At 40.4% G+C, this 14,547-nt stretch overlaps 1 protein-coding gene across 2 annotated transcripts in view; it reads left to right on the top strand.

Annotated features, from left to right (window-relative positions):
- Positions 1-11,646: 11,646 nt before the first annotated feature.
- Positions 11,647-14,547, top strand: part of gclc (glutamate-cysteine ligase, catalytic subunit) — a 67,640-nt gene continuing 64,739 nt past the window's right edge. For both annotated transcript variants that reach the window (XM_057342535.1, XM_057342534.1), the window contains exons 1-2: positions 11,647-12,106; positions 13,146-13,258. In XM_057342535.1, the coding sequence (XP_057198518.1) occupies positions 11,957-12,106; positions 13,146-13,258 (263 nt within the window). In that variant the 5' untranslated portion in view covers positions 11,647-11,956. The remainder of the gene's footprint in view (positions 12,107-13,145; positions 13,259-14,547) is intronic.

The following is a 14,547-nucleotide window of genomic DNA, read 5'->3' as shown; positions in this document are numbered from 1 at the left end:
ACTTCACACATTTGATAAAAGTCCTGGCCTGAAGACATCTACATGGTAATATTCAGATACTGTTATAGCGTCACCTGCAGGAAACAGGAAGTGGCATGTTTTAAACTGTGATTAACTCCTCATACAGATTTAAACAGGTCAGAATCATATTTGGCCAGTATGATCTTCAGACCTTTGTGACGATACATTGCAAGTTGCTGACATTTCGTTGAGGGGCGTGTCCGTGGCGGCCTGACACAGTTTGATGTTTCGCCATGAAACAGGAAGCTATAGTAACTCAGGCACACAATGTCTGAACGGCCTCACACTTCACATGTTTGATAAGAGTCCTGTCCTGTACACATATCCATGTCAGTGTTCACTAATAGCAATAGTGCCACCAGCTGGCAAAAGGGAATGTGACGCATTTAAATAAATAACAGGAAATCTGGTACATGTAAATAAATTAATGTCTTTCTATAATATAACTTCCTAGACCTTTGTGACAATACATTGCAAGTTCCAGACTTTTCATGAGGGGCGTGTCCGTGGAGGCGTGACAAAGTTTGATGTTTCGTCATGACACAGGAAGCTATAGTAACTCAGGCACGCAATGTCCGACCGGCCTCACACTTCATATGTTTTAAGAGTCCTGGCCTGTACACATATCCATGTCAGTGTTCTCTTATAGCGATAGCGCCACCAGCTGGCAAAAGGGAATGTGACGCATTTAAATAAATAACAAATCCTACTATAATTCGCCTGCATTACTTTTATCACCTATCATTTACTTTTTTCTTTACATGGCAATATTCAGATACAGTTATAGCGCCACCTGCAGGAAACAGGAAATGGCATGTTTTAAACAGTTTTAAACTGCTCATAGAGCTTCAAACAGGTCAGCATCATATTTGAACTGTATAGCCAGTATGATCTTCAGACCTTTGTGATGATACATTTCATGATCCTGACTTTTCATTGAGGGGCGTGTCTGTGGCAACCTGATAAAGTTTGATGTTTCGCCATGAAACAGGAAGCTATAGTAACTCAGGCACACAATGTCCGAACAGTCTCACACTTCACACATTTGATAAAAGTCCTGGCCTGAAGACATCTACATGGTAATATTCAGATACAGTTATAACGCCACCTGCTGGCAACAGGATGTGGCATGTTTTAAACTGTGATTAACTCCTCTTTCAGATTCAAAACGGTCAGCATCATATTTGGCCAGTATGATCTTCAGACCTTTGTGACAATACATTGTAAGAACCTAACTTTTCGTTGAGGGGCATGTTCCTGGCGGCCTGACAAAGTTTGATGTTTCGCCATGAAACAGGAAGCTATAGTAACTCAGGCACACAATGTCCGACCGGCCTCACACTTCATATGTTTGATAAGAGTCCTGGCCTGAACACATATCCACATCAGTGTTCACTTATAGTCATAGCGCCACCAGCTGGCAATAGGAAATATGGCACGGAAAATCTATAATGTAACTCCTTATATGCACGTTGCCCACCGTTCACTGTTCCTGAGACCGACGGGTGGTGTTGGCACAGGGTTGCGGTTGCACTTTTGCGCGAGGGCCCGATCATCGCTGCTTGCAGCTTTAATTAGGGCCCGAGCACGGAGGAGCAAGCCACCAGCTTGCACTGCAGTGCAGAGCCCTATTGTTTCTGTGTTCTTCTCCCGCTTTGATCGCTAATTTGAAGGCCTAAACATGCTCAAAAACTCACAATATTTTGCACACGCATCAGACCTTGCAAAAATTTACGTCTGATTTGGGTTTTAAAATTAGGCATGGCAAAATGGCTCGCTAGCGCCACCTAGAACTGCCCAGGCCACTACGCAATACGTACATGGACCAAATTTGGTGGGCTGATAGTACACCCCGAATCATGAAGAAAAGTCTCTTGGAGCATATCTCTAAACTCAACAGGAAGTCCGTTATTTTTGATTTCCTGTGCAATTTTGTAATTTGTTTCAATTTACAGTCGTTGTACTTTAACAAACTTCTCCTAGAGTTTTAATCCGATCGACATCATTTTCATGTCATTCTAATCTTGAGGTCTTTGCGAAGCTGAATTGCAGAGATCTTGACTTTTCGTGGGGAAACGTGACCCTGGCGGCCTGCCAAAATTTGGCGTTTCGCCATGAACAGTAAGTTGTTGTAACTCAGGCATACAATGTCCAACAGGCCCCAGGCTTCACCCAGACTTCACACATTTAATAAAAGTCCTGGCCTGAAGACATCTACATTGTAATTTTCAGATAAAGTTATAGCGCCACCTGCAGGAAACAGGAAGTGACATGTTTTAAACTGTGATTAACTCCTCATAGAGATTCAAACAGGTCAGCATCATATTTGGCCAGTATGATCTTCAGACATTTGTGATGATACAATGAAAGATCCTAACTTTTTGCTTAGGGGCGTGTCCGTGGTGGCGTGACAAAGTATGATGTTTCGCCATGAAACAGGAAGCTATAGTAACTCAGGTACACAATGTCTGACCAGACCCAAATTTCACATGTTTGAGAAGAGTCCTGGCCTGAACACATATCCATTTCACTGTTCACTCATAGCAATAGCGCCACCAGCTGGCAAAAGGGAATGTGACACATTTAAATAAATAATAAATCCTACTATAATTCGCCTGCATTAATTTTATTGCCTATGATTACACATATCCATGTCAGTGTTCACTTATGGCAATAGCGCCACCAGCTGGCAAAAGGGAATGTGACACATTTAAATAAATAACAGGAAATCTGGTACATGTAAATAAATTAAAGTCTTTCTATAATATAACTTCCCAGACCTTTGTGACGATACATTGCAAGTTCCTGACTTTTCGTTGAGGGGCGTGTCCGTGGCGGCCTGACAAAGTTTGATGTTTCGCCATGAAACAGGAAGCTATAGTAACTCAGGCACACAATGTCCGAACAGTCTCACACTTCACACATTTGATAAAAGTCCTGGCCTGAAGACATCTACATGGTAATATTCAGATACAGTTATAGCGCCACCTGCTGGCAACAGGAAGTGACATGTTTTAAACTGTGATTGACTCCTCATAGACATTTCAACAGATCAGCATCATATTTGAAGTGTACAGCCAGTATGATCTTCAGACCTTTGTGAAGATACATTGTAAGTTCCTGACTTTTCGTTGAGGGGCGTGTCCGTGGCGGCCTGACAAAGTTTGATGTTTCGCCATGAAACAGGAAGCTATAGTAACTCAGGCACGCAATGTCCGACCGGCCTCACACTTCATATGTTTGATAAGAGTCCTGGCCTGAACACATATCCACGTCAGTGTTCACTTATAGTCATAGCGCCACCAGCTGGCAATAGGAAATATTGCACGGAAAAATCTATAATGTAACTCCTTATATGCACGTTGTCCACCGTTCACTGTTCCTGAGGCCGACGGGTGGTGATGGCACAGGGTTGCGGTTGCACTTTTGCGCGAGGGCCCGATCATCGCTGCTTGCAGCTTTAATTGTTTTATTCTATTTATAATATAAAATAACATAAGAGAGATTTGTCTTCATTGTTAGGTTTTTTTTCTAAATTTTTCTAAATGGTGCTATGTCACTCCATTGGACACATGTATGGATAATTTGTCAACTACCCAACAGCTGAGTCATTGGGCTTGTTCAACTTGATACGGCGCATATGGAAAGCCAAGTGGCTCAAAAAGGTGCGAATTTTAACACCGACAGCATCTTCTCGGTGGCTAGTGGGCAAATAAGAAAAATAAAGTTCCAAAACTTTTAAGGCAACAGAGGTTTTTAACTCAGTACCAGAATCTCGAGAGAAATATGGTTTCAACATATTGATACAGTTTTCCGTTTCTCTCACACTTGCAGATCACATAATCAGTGTCACTGAGCTTGGCGTTTACTACATAGGGACCTGAAAATCTTGCCTGCAGTGATGACCCCACAACAGGGAAGAGAGCCAAAACATTATCACCAATTTCAAAATAACTAGGTGCTGCCTTTAAAGGGGTCATATAACATGGCTAAAACAAATATTATCGTTTGTTTTAGATGTATTGCAATGTGAATAGACGATTTAAGGTTAAAAAACGCTGTATTTTCCACATACCGTGCATGTTTGTATCTCCTCTTTGCCCCGCCTCTCTGAAACACGTGGATTTTTTACAAAGCTCATCGCTCTGAAAAGCGAGGTGTGCTATGATTGGCCGGTTAACCAGTGCGTAGTGATTTGTCGAATACTGCAAGCGTGTGATGGAAATGTAACGCCTCTTAACATATTTGGAACATCAGGTTCCAAAGCAATTGTACTGACAGGGACGCCCACCTTACTTGCGTATACATTTGGGCGGTCTTGGTCAACTCATCTACTCATCGCAGCAATCTTATGTGAGTACAACATTTTTGTACTATGCGTCACTATTGCTGCGCCATTCCTATCGGATCCAATATTGATGGCACAGCAAATTCTCTCTGCAAATTCATCGTCGGCCTGTGCCTTGTTCACAAAGGAATCCACGGTAATGTTTTACCCATGTGAGCTGGAACCTCTTTAAAAATAAACTTCAACCACGCATTACTAATGTCGGAATCCAAAGGAAGGTTATGCAGCGACTGTGTTCTTCCACAATCAGGCACTGACTCCTCAATATTTTGCGATCTTTAACTGCATGTTTATTGCTTGCTCGCTCTATCTGGTTCCGCGCAACTTGAGTTACTTCAGTACTGTCATGCGCGAACCAGTGGGCGGGGCTAGAGAAGTAGTCGTTGATATTTTTCTGTGGAGGCGGTGTCATAGGTAGGTGCATTCCAGGACCTGGCATTCACTGAGCCTGGTGTCAATAACAGTTGTAATCCTACAACCTCTCCTGTGGTCATAAATGGTCAGGCTGTGGAAGTTATAAATCAGTATAAATACCTTGGTATTGAATTAGATGAAAAGCTGACCTTCGAGGCCCATGTAGATGCCTTGTGTAAGAAAACTCATCAGAGGGTGTATTTTTTAAGAAAGTCACATAGTTTTAATGTGGATAGTACTTTTATGAAAATGTTTTATTCTTGCTTTGTTGAATCTGCCATTACTTTTTCATACAGTATGGGTCAATGAACCTTAAAAGTAGAAACAGACTACGTTAAAGTGTGTGGTAAGATCGCTGGCACTACCTTAAATGATTTGGATGATTTGTACAAAATGTACAAAAGGTTCTAATTATTAGTGACCCTAGCCATCCCCTTCAAAATGTTTTTAGGTTGCTACCTTCATCTCGTAGATATCATATGCCACTATGCTGGACAAATAGATTAAAAAAAATGTTTTGTATCAGCTGCTATTAGATTATTAAATGGTCTTAAGTGTTTATAAAAGTCATCATGTCTTTGTTGTTTTCTTTGTATTGTAACTGTATGTCTTTTTACTGCTGGCTGTGAAACAAATTTCCCCTAGGGGAATAATAAACTTGACCTTGACCAATTTGCTGTTTCCTAGGCCCCTATGCACACAAGCAACGACTCAGGCCTGCCTTGGTGGAAATGTGTAAGTGTGTGTGAGTGGGTCCACTTTGTTTATCTAGTTACTGTTTATTGAACACCCCTGTAAGTTTACTGTTTACAGTTCGTTAAACCAGTGAAAAGTGTTACTGCATATCACTTGTTTGGGGAAATATTAACAGTTTTCAGGACATTTATAATCTGACTAGTCATCGCAGTACTTTGAGGGAATTTGTAATTTTCTTTGTGCTTTTACACACGTGGTAGGGAGTGTGTATAAAGTATTTGACAAGTGAAAAATGTAACTTGCATTGGAACTATCAGGGTTTCTGGTTACATTTCCCTAGGGGTTATATTGTTTATTTCCTTCTGTGAATTGAGTTGTGAGTTGAGCATTCATATCTGTACTTATTTACATTGAGTTTAACTCTTGGTTATTATTAGAATGTCCCTGTTGATTATAATCATGTCTATCCATTTCTACTAATATAATATTATATATATATATATATATAACTATATATTTTTATTTTACTTTATTTCATTTTCTCTGTTTTATAAATAAATCCCCTTTAAGTATAATCTTACCAGTTCATTTAATTATTATACTGTGTGTGTACTGTATTATACAGTCTCTTGCTACGAGGTCGACAAACAAAGCCTGCAGTAACTGATGAGAGAGAGATGACGTGAGCTCTGCTGCTTTATTCTATTGGTAGTCGCTCCCGATACTCGCTCAACATTGGCATAACGTTGAGCAATTTCTGTCGCTAATGGTCATTGTATGGCGTTATTTTAATGACAAATGTCGCGAGCGCTTTATCGCAAGGCGAGAGCGCATTCTTGTAATACGAGCGCGCGGATCTCTCCGCTCGCACGGCGATTTCCTTTGCTCATGCACAAAACTGGACACGCGCTTTCAATTATACGCTGCTGTCTTATGAATTTTCTCTCCTCTCGCTCAGTGAGCATGTGCGCACTCAAAATGCGTGCCGTGCATCCACGAATCCTTTGGTACTCTTGCTCTCGAGAGGTCCTCCTGTGTGTTCCAGGCACAGGCTGTCAAAAGTAGTCCACCAATCAGGGATAGGCTTCCACAGCGGGCCAATGAAAACGCGACCTCTTACATGGCATCTTATTGGTTGAAAGTGATTCGACATATTCAACGAAGCAAGATGGATCCACCATGTTCTCAGGTAACAATATTAATATATTTGATGCAACATTATTAATCAAATGTATATTATGTCATCTTTACACAGCAGAGGTGGCACAGAAACCGAATCTGAAGTGGCTTAAAACCACGAAAATGAGTATTTACACAGAGCGTTAATGCAGCTCTAAAGCGGCATAAATGCATTTACACAGGAATTCAAATAATGCGAAATAAAGCTGAACATAACCACAAAAGCACAGTTCTAACAATATGCTGATAAAATAATATCTTAAATTAAACAATACTCAATATATATATATATACTGACACTAATAATAACAATGCATACTTTAGGATAAAAGCAATAATGGGCTATAAATGCAACATTTTAAATGATTTTCCTAGCTAACAAACACTCTCGGGCACCTCACCGCATATTGAAAGACGCCAAAAGTTGTTGTAAAGATCCACAAAGTCACTGTCGACCAGGTAAATGAACAGTTCCGATGTTACAGCAAATGTTACCAGATCGTTTTCGTGTATGAAATACTTTCCTCAATGAGATGCGTCTGGAAATATAACGACAAAATCCTGCATTTCAATTCTAGCCCGACAAGACCCAAATAATTTACGCTCCTAGGGCCGGGCATCTGTGCACAAGCGCTACTGTCCTCACTTTACGATCTGGACCGAAGCACACTTACATTATTATGATGCGACTGTTTTGAGGTAAACGGTAAGAAAAGCATGCACTCTCTCATCACAACACAATGTTAAGTTTGTGATTTATTAAGTGTTCGACTTCATGCGTGTGTTGCAGAAACCCATCTGCTTAAGTAACACGAGAGCTTTTCAAATAACTCTGCGTCACTGCATAATGTCCGACAAACCTAATATTTGAAGCAGTTTGAGACGCACAGTAAAACATGTCTGCATGTGATCGTGTCACACGTACAAAGTTTTTTTCCATGAAGGAGAGGAGCTTAAGGAGGAATTTAAACAATGTCATGAGTTCAAATAAAAAAATCTGCATGCTGGGCCTGAGTCACAAACAATCATACTTCAAACATTTTTCTAAATTAACTTTAAAAAGAAACGAAACAAAATAAATGTAACTTGCCATTAAAAACTAATCTAAACTATTTTAATGGCTGAAAACGGTCTCAAAATGTACATCCTGCATTCAAACTGTGCCACAGCCTGCCTGAGTAAACAAAAATACTCCAAACATTTTCCTCATTAAAAAATTTGTTTGAATTATTTAAAAAACTTGTGTTGTTATTATTAGCCTAAAACAAATGTGGCTGTGTGTTTTTGGCTTCATCTTCACTCTCTCACTTTCTGCTGACATGACAATGACGTAGGTTAGAGCGGCTTTAATGCACCTTCATTTAAACTAAACCTGAGTCGCATTAGAGTCGCCTTTGATACTAGGGTCTGAGGAGGGTCAGAGGCGGCATATTTTAGATCGGCTTTCGTGTGGCATTACGTCTTTACACCGAAATTTAATCCGCCACAGAGACGCCTTAACTCGCCTGTGTAAAGACGCCTTTAGAAATGAACGGGGCATTAGGATACTTTGTAGGCTACATATAAACATCCTAGTCAGTTTAACTACTATGTTATTCAGACAAAACAGGTCAACACCCTCAAGTTCATGTGGTCCTCATGCATGTCGTACACTAACATAGTATTGTCAAAATTACCAAACAATTTAGATTGGTGTTTTAAGTTAGCTTTATTCTAAAATAATATTTACTACAAGTAACGGTACATATCAAAACAATAATAGCACTGGAGTATGATCCTCCCAAGATGGCAGCACAACAAGCAACATAGGGCATGACGTCAGCTTCACACTCTTTAATTATCATGACGATTTTAGATTATTTTAGCATTTTATTTTATAGTAACAGATTTGGAATGCATTTGGAAATATCATATAATATTCTATACCTACTTGGTTATGCATTTAATGCATTTGCAGACAGACACTGTAAGTTGTCACGACCTGGTTTTGTCTGTGTGTCGTCGGGTAGGAGCAGAGTGTTTTGTTTGTTGGCGAGCATGTGTTCCCCGCCGGGTGAAGGCGGCTCGCGTGCTCTGTGTCTGCGTCATTCTCCCCACCCTTGCATTCCCCCGTTAGGCTTTTCTCGTTCACTGGGTTTTTTCCACTCGTCATGCCTGCACCTGTAGATCGCACCCATTACCTCTGACATCTCGTTCCCCCTAATTAGTCTCGCACCTGCTCCCCATTCCCGCACATTAGGTTTCCTCTTTATTATCCCTCTGTGTGCCTTGTCCTGTGTCTGATCGTTGGATTTCATTGCCGTGCAGACTCTCACAGCTCTAGAGGCATCTTGCCTTATCAAAGTTTTGTCTAGTTAGAAATCTTAGTCCTAGCCTTAGTCTCGTTCACTGTCCTAGTCTCAGTCTTAATAGGCTTAGCTTCTGTGTCAAGCATTGCTGTGTTATTAGTAAGTCTTCCCGTGTGCTTCTTGTTACTCTCTTTCGTTTACTTCTCTGGCTCTTCTTCCTGGCAGTTCCCGTTGGCGTCCCGGACGGCGATCTTCCTCTCCACCCGGCACTGTTCCCGCGGAACCAGTACTGCAGCCCTCCAGGGCAACACCCACTTCTCTCGCATTGCGAGTCTCGGGTCGAGAGACCTCCCCGAGCCCACTTCTCTTCAGTCTTACGCCCGCGGAGGATCGTTAGCTCGTTCCAGCGCACCCCTCTACCCCATCGGATGTTCTCATCCAGCCCCGCGGAGGAGTATTGTCGTCGGCTGCCTTGTGGACTTGTTTGCCTTGTTGCGGTTCTCAATAAAATTCTGGTTTTCCTGCATTTGAGTCTTTCCCTTTGTTGACCATGACAGTAAGTGCTCTGTATTCAGTGTTCCAGAAGTTCAGGGCATAAAACTGAACTTCCATGCAATATACCAAACGCTCCCTTACCGTTCATTTCTAATATACATTTGATTAATGTTGCATCAAATATATTAAAATTGTTACCTGAGAACGTGGTGGATCCAGAGGCATATTAAGACCTCATGGTGCCCCTGGGCAACAGCCCCAGAGGTGCCCCTCCATCCACCCACCTACCCACACGCAAGAATCCACTCATTAAAAGATTTATATATTAAAATATTTTATAAGAATGAAACTCCGCAATTTACAATATACTATTTTACAAGAATGACACATTAACTTGACACTTTTGTAGAAAAGAACACAAAAAAACAACTCTTTCATCAAGCATTTTTAACAATTAGGCCTACTGTAGTTAAGAGGTCGCATTTTTATTGGCCCGCCGTGGAAGCCTATCCCTGATTGGTGGACTACTTTTGACAGCCTATACCTGGAACACACAGGAGGACCTCTCGAGAGCAAGAGTACCAAAGGATTCGTGGACGCACGGCACGCATTTTGAGTGTGCACACGCTCACTGAGCGAGAGGAGAGAAAATTTATAAGAGAGCAGCGTATAATTGAAAGCGCGCGTCCAGTTTTGTGCATGAGCAAAGGAAATCGGCGTGCGAGCGGAGAGATTCGCGCGCTCGTATTACAAGAATGCGCTCTCGCCTTGTAATGCGCTCGTGACATTTGTCATTAAAATAACGCCATATTATGGTCGCTGGACGAGATCACGCCGCTGTCTGGCTGAACTGGGAAGAGCATCAGGCCAGAAACTGGAGCTTGAACTGAGGACCTCTGGTGTCCTCAGGAACGTTTAGCCCCAACCCTGATGAAACAAACCTGAACAAGCGAATCAAAGTCTTCAGCAATAGAAGCGTTCTGTAGACGCGGGGGTGTTCAGATTGTATAGCGTATTACATTAATATACGATTTGGAGCAGTCTGCACTTGAATCGTTCTCGTGGAACTTTAATGTCATACGGCAAAAGATTTGCGCAGCGTTGCATTGAATTGAATGCGCCTGTTCCTGAAGACGTTGATTAGCTTGTTCAGGTGTGTTTCATCAGGGTTGTGGCTAAATTCTGCTAGAAAATGGATCTCGTGGGCCAGAGTTGAGAACCACTGGCGTAGAGGCCGCTCATAGAAAGTATAAGAAAGTTACACAGTATGATGGAGGTGCGTGTGAATTCGGCTTTTACGACAGCGTGTTCCAGTTCCTGCCAATATCCAGCAACTTTGCACAGCCATTGAAGAGGAAGTGGAACAACATTCCACAGGCCACAATCAACAACCTGATCAACTCTATGTGGAGGAGATGTGTTGCACTGCGTGAGGCAAACGGTGGTCACACTAGATACTGACTGGTTTTCGGATACAGTAAAACTGCACATTTTAGAGTGGCCTGTTATTGTGGCCAGCCTAAGGCACACCTGTGCAATAATCATGCTGTCTAATCAGCATCTTGATATGCCACACCTGTGAGGTGGATGGATTATCTCGGCAAAGGAGAAGTGCTCACTAACACAGATTTAGACAGATTTGTGTACAATATTTGAGAGAAATAGGCCTTTTGTGTACATAGAAAAAGTCTTAGATCTTTTAGTTCAGCTCATAAAAAATTGGGGCAAAATCAAAATTGTTGCGTTTATAATTTTGGTCAGTGTATTTTATAGACCAACAAGAAAACATTGACTGAGCAGCAACAATAAAATGTATACATTATAATATGCATAGACTATGTTTTTTAAGTTTGACAAAATATAACAGAACATTTAGAATCGAATCGAAATGTTAAAAGAAACGTTATAAAGCAACAAAAACGTTTCATTTTTATTATTGTTGTGTATAACGTTACATCAATATGACACATTTGAATTGAAGAAAGGAGATCGAAATCAGAGTAGAAATTACTTTTTTCAGCGCAGATCACGCATCTAACAGGACTTTTTTTAAATTGTAGAACTTAGATATACATACATAGAATATAAGATCAGGGAAAGAAGTCTTAATATCATTACAATTGTAAATAGCTACAGAAATAGCAGAATGCATCTTTCTAACAGGAGGAGAGTTGCTGAGTCATTCTGTGACGTCACAGTCACGTGTGTTTAGCGCGACTGAAGTGTCCGTGCTGCAGGAAGAGTTCACGACAGCTTGTGCTCTTCGCTGCTCTGTCTTATAGCACCGGCTTACAATTCGAGACCGTTTATTTCTTTTATACCATAAAGCGTGTAGTGTAACGGCAACCCTTGAGTGAAACCTGAGAGCGTAAGTTATTAGCATTTTAAGCTCATTTACGGCCTAGCCTGCGAGGTTGACATCGCCGTTTGTTGTTATTGCACGTGAGTTGCGAGAAGCTGAAAGAGTCGACAAATATAATTTATTAAAATTAAAAGGGGATCGCAGATTTGTGCTATGGGCTTGCTGTCACAGGGCTCACCACTCGACTGGGAACAGACCAAGAAACATGCCGACCACGTTAGGAAGCACGGCATTCTTCAGTTCCTCAACATTTACAATAAAGTGAAGGACCGACAGAAGGATGTGCTCAAATGGGGAGATGAGGTGAGTACACGAGACATCGTATACTTCTATACGATAAATGCATGATGCTTAAAGGTTTGAATGCTGTAAGTGAGCAGGTGCATCCATTCCCTCCCTCAGCTAATGTCATACATGCTGTACTTGTATAGACACTGTATATAACTTATACCGTATGGAAATGAACACTACACACATGTATACGTTACTGGCCCACTGCGCACGCGATCTCTTGATGTAAACATGGTTAAATAGTTTCGTTTTTTATTTTTTGCCTATTTAAAAATACAAAGGAAAAGGTTTAAATTTAGGCTAACATTTTTTTCACTACATAATTCCCATACGATCCGTTTCTTTTATGGTTGTTGTGATGAACTTCCTGTTATTGTGGACTGGTGCTGTTATACAACATATGCTTTTAGTCGTCTGCCCTCCATTGTGTGTCGAGTTTTTGTGCAAAAAGGTGACATTTATTTAATATATTTGTTCTTCTCTAGATGAACAAAGTATGTGTTTCAAAAATGTTGTTTCAAGTGTTGCAGTTAACATAGAGAATGAAGGCTAAATGGCAATTTTCAAACCTCCTTGAAATTGCTTTTCATCTGGTAACCTTTGTCCAGACAGAAGATGTCGGTGTATTGTTATAATAAAACCTGCTGGAATGTTGTTGGTTTAGGTAAATCCTTTGTTCCACATTAGTAGACTTTAAAGGGAAAAAATAATAAATTGGCCTTAGTGTTTAAAAGCATGTAAGTGCTTTTATCACAATAAGTCCGTTTTTTTTACTTTCATAACACTTGTATTAGTAGTGTTTGGAAACTATTCATATTGGGCTACTTCATTGTAGGATGGCAAGGAAATAAATCCACCCCTCTCTCTTTGTAATACAATAACAGAAGCAGCAGAGCATGCATAAATATATTAACCACATGTAAAAATACTTGGTTACTCTTTGGTTAGTAATGTAACAACATTTTAACAGAAAAGTAATTTAAAAAAAAATTGGGGAGTTGTTCAACTTAGCAAGTCATGTTACATTACATTTATTGTCTTGTTCTTGTAGGTGGAGTTCATGTTGGCGGAAATGGATGACAAAAATGAAAAAGTGCAACTGGTTTTGAATGGGAAGGATGTTTTGGAAACCCTTCAAGAAAAAGGTGAAAACATCAATCCCAAGTGAGTAAAGTTTCCAATAGGTTTTTTGCTTTTGTCACAAAGTATTGAGATGGCACTTGTGTGATGACCAAAAGTTTAAATAAAATGTTGAATAAATGCATTAACATTCTTATTTTATTCACAAATTCTTAATCAATATAATATTGTATTCATTCAACTCTTGGCTTGGTTACTATGGGAGGCAAATCCTGCCAAATTTAAATAAATAAATTAAACGATGAAAATGAAAATGAAAACCAGATTAGCAATTTCATTATACACAACTGCGTGCACAATATGTGCCAAAATGAAAAATAAAATGAAATTATTTCATTTTCATTTTTACACTGACAATGCGTTGTCCCTGTCAAATTGAAAAAGAAAATGCAATTGGTGATTTGACATTTAATTTTCACTAAAATCTCGAGGCAAGACTGCCAATATGAAAATGAAAAGGCAAATGTGAAAAAGAAATTGTAAAAACATTTTTTACAAAGGTTTTATTAATGTTCACGCAATAATACTGACACAATTCAAATTAAAATGTAAACTTTGATTTTCATTTCATTTTATTTTCTCTTCTCTTTTATTTCATTTTCTTTTCATTTTCGTTTTCGTTTTCATTTTCTTGTTCACGGTCATGCAAATTACATGTTAATTAGTGGGTGTGGACGAGCGTCTGCATTACTGGGAACGCCCACAAAAACGTCATATCCGTTTATTCGAACGAACGTGTGTAGACCTTGTCAGGCGCTTGGCCTTTATAGCTTTGTAATGATGACGATGACTGTGCCTGGTGCAATACCGAAAAGTTGTTGTGTGGTGTACTGCATCTCTGATAAGTTAACAGACGAACAAACTAAAGCATTGGAGAGCTTGTATCTCTAGCGTGCCCTGAAACATGCCGGAGCGCGATTGTCCTCACTCCGCCGCTGACCTGCTCTTACATTGTACATTACCATCCGCACCCGAGCACGCTATCGTCATTACACTGTGACTGCTTTTAAGAAAACATAAACAAAGCAATCTTTTTTTTTTTGAGCGCAGGTCAGCGGCGGAGTGAGGACAATCGCGCTCCGGCATGTTTCAGGGCACGCTAGAGATACAGGCTCTCCAATGCTTTAGTTTGTTCATCTGTTAACTTATCAGAGATGCAGAACACCACACAACAACTTTTCGGTATTGCACCAGGTACAGTCATCGTGATCATTACAAAGCGCTAAGGCCAAACGCCTGACAAGGTCTACACACGTTCGTTCGAATAAACGGATATGACATTTTTGTGGGCGTTCCCAGTAATGCAGACGCTC

The sequence above is a fragment of the Triplophysa rosa genome, linkage group LG9 (assembly GCF_024868665.1).
Source record: "Triplophysa rosa linkage group LG9, Trosa_1v2, whole genome shotgun sequence".
NCBI classification, from domain to species: domain Eukaryota; kingdom Metazoa; phylum Chordata; class Actinopteri; order Cypriniformes; family Nemacheilidae; genus Triplophysa; species Triplophysa rosa.
This window is presented reverse-complemented; position numbering and strand designations above follow the sequence as displayed.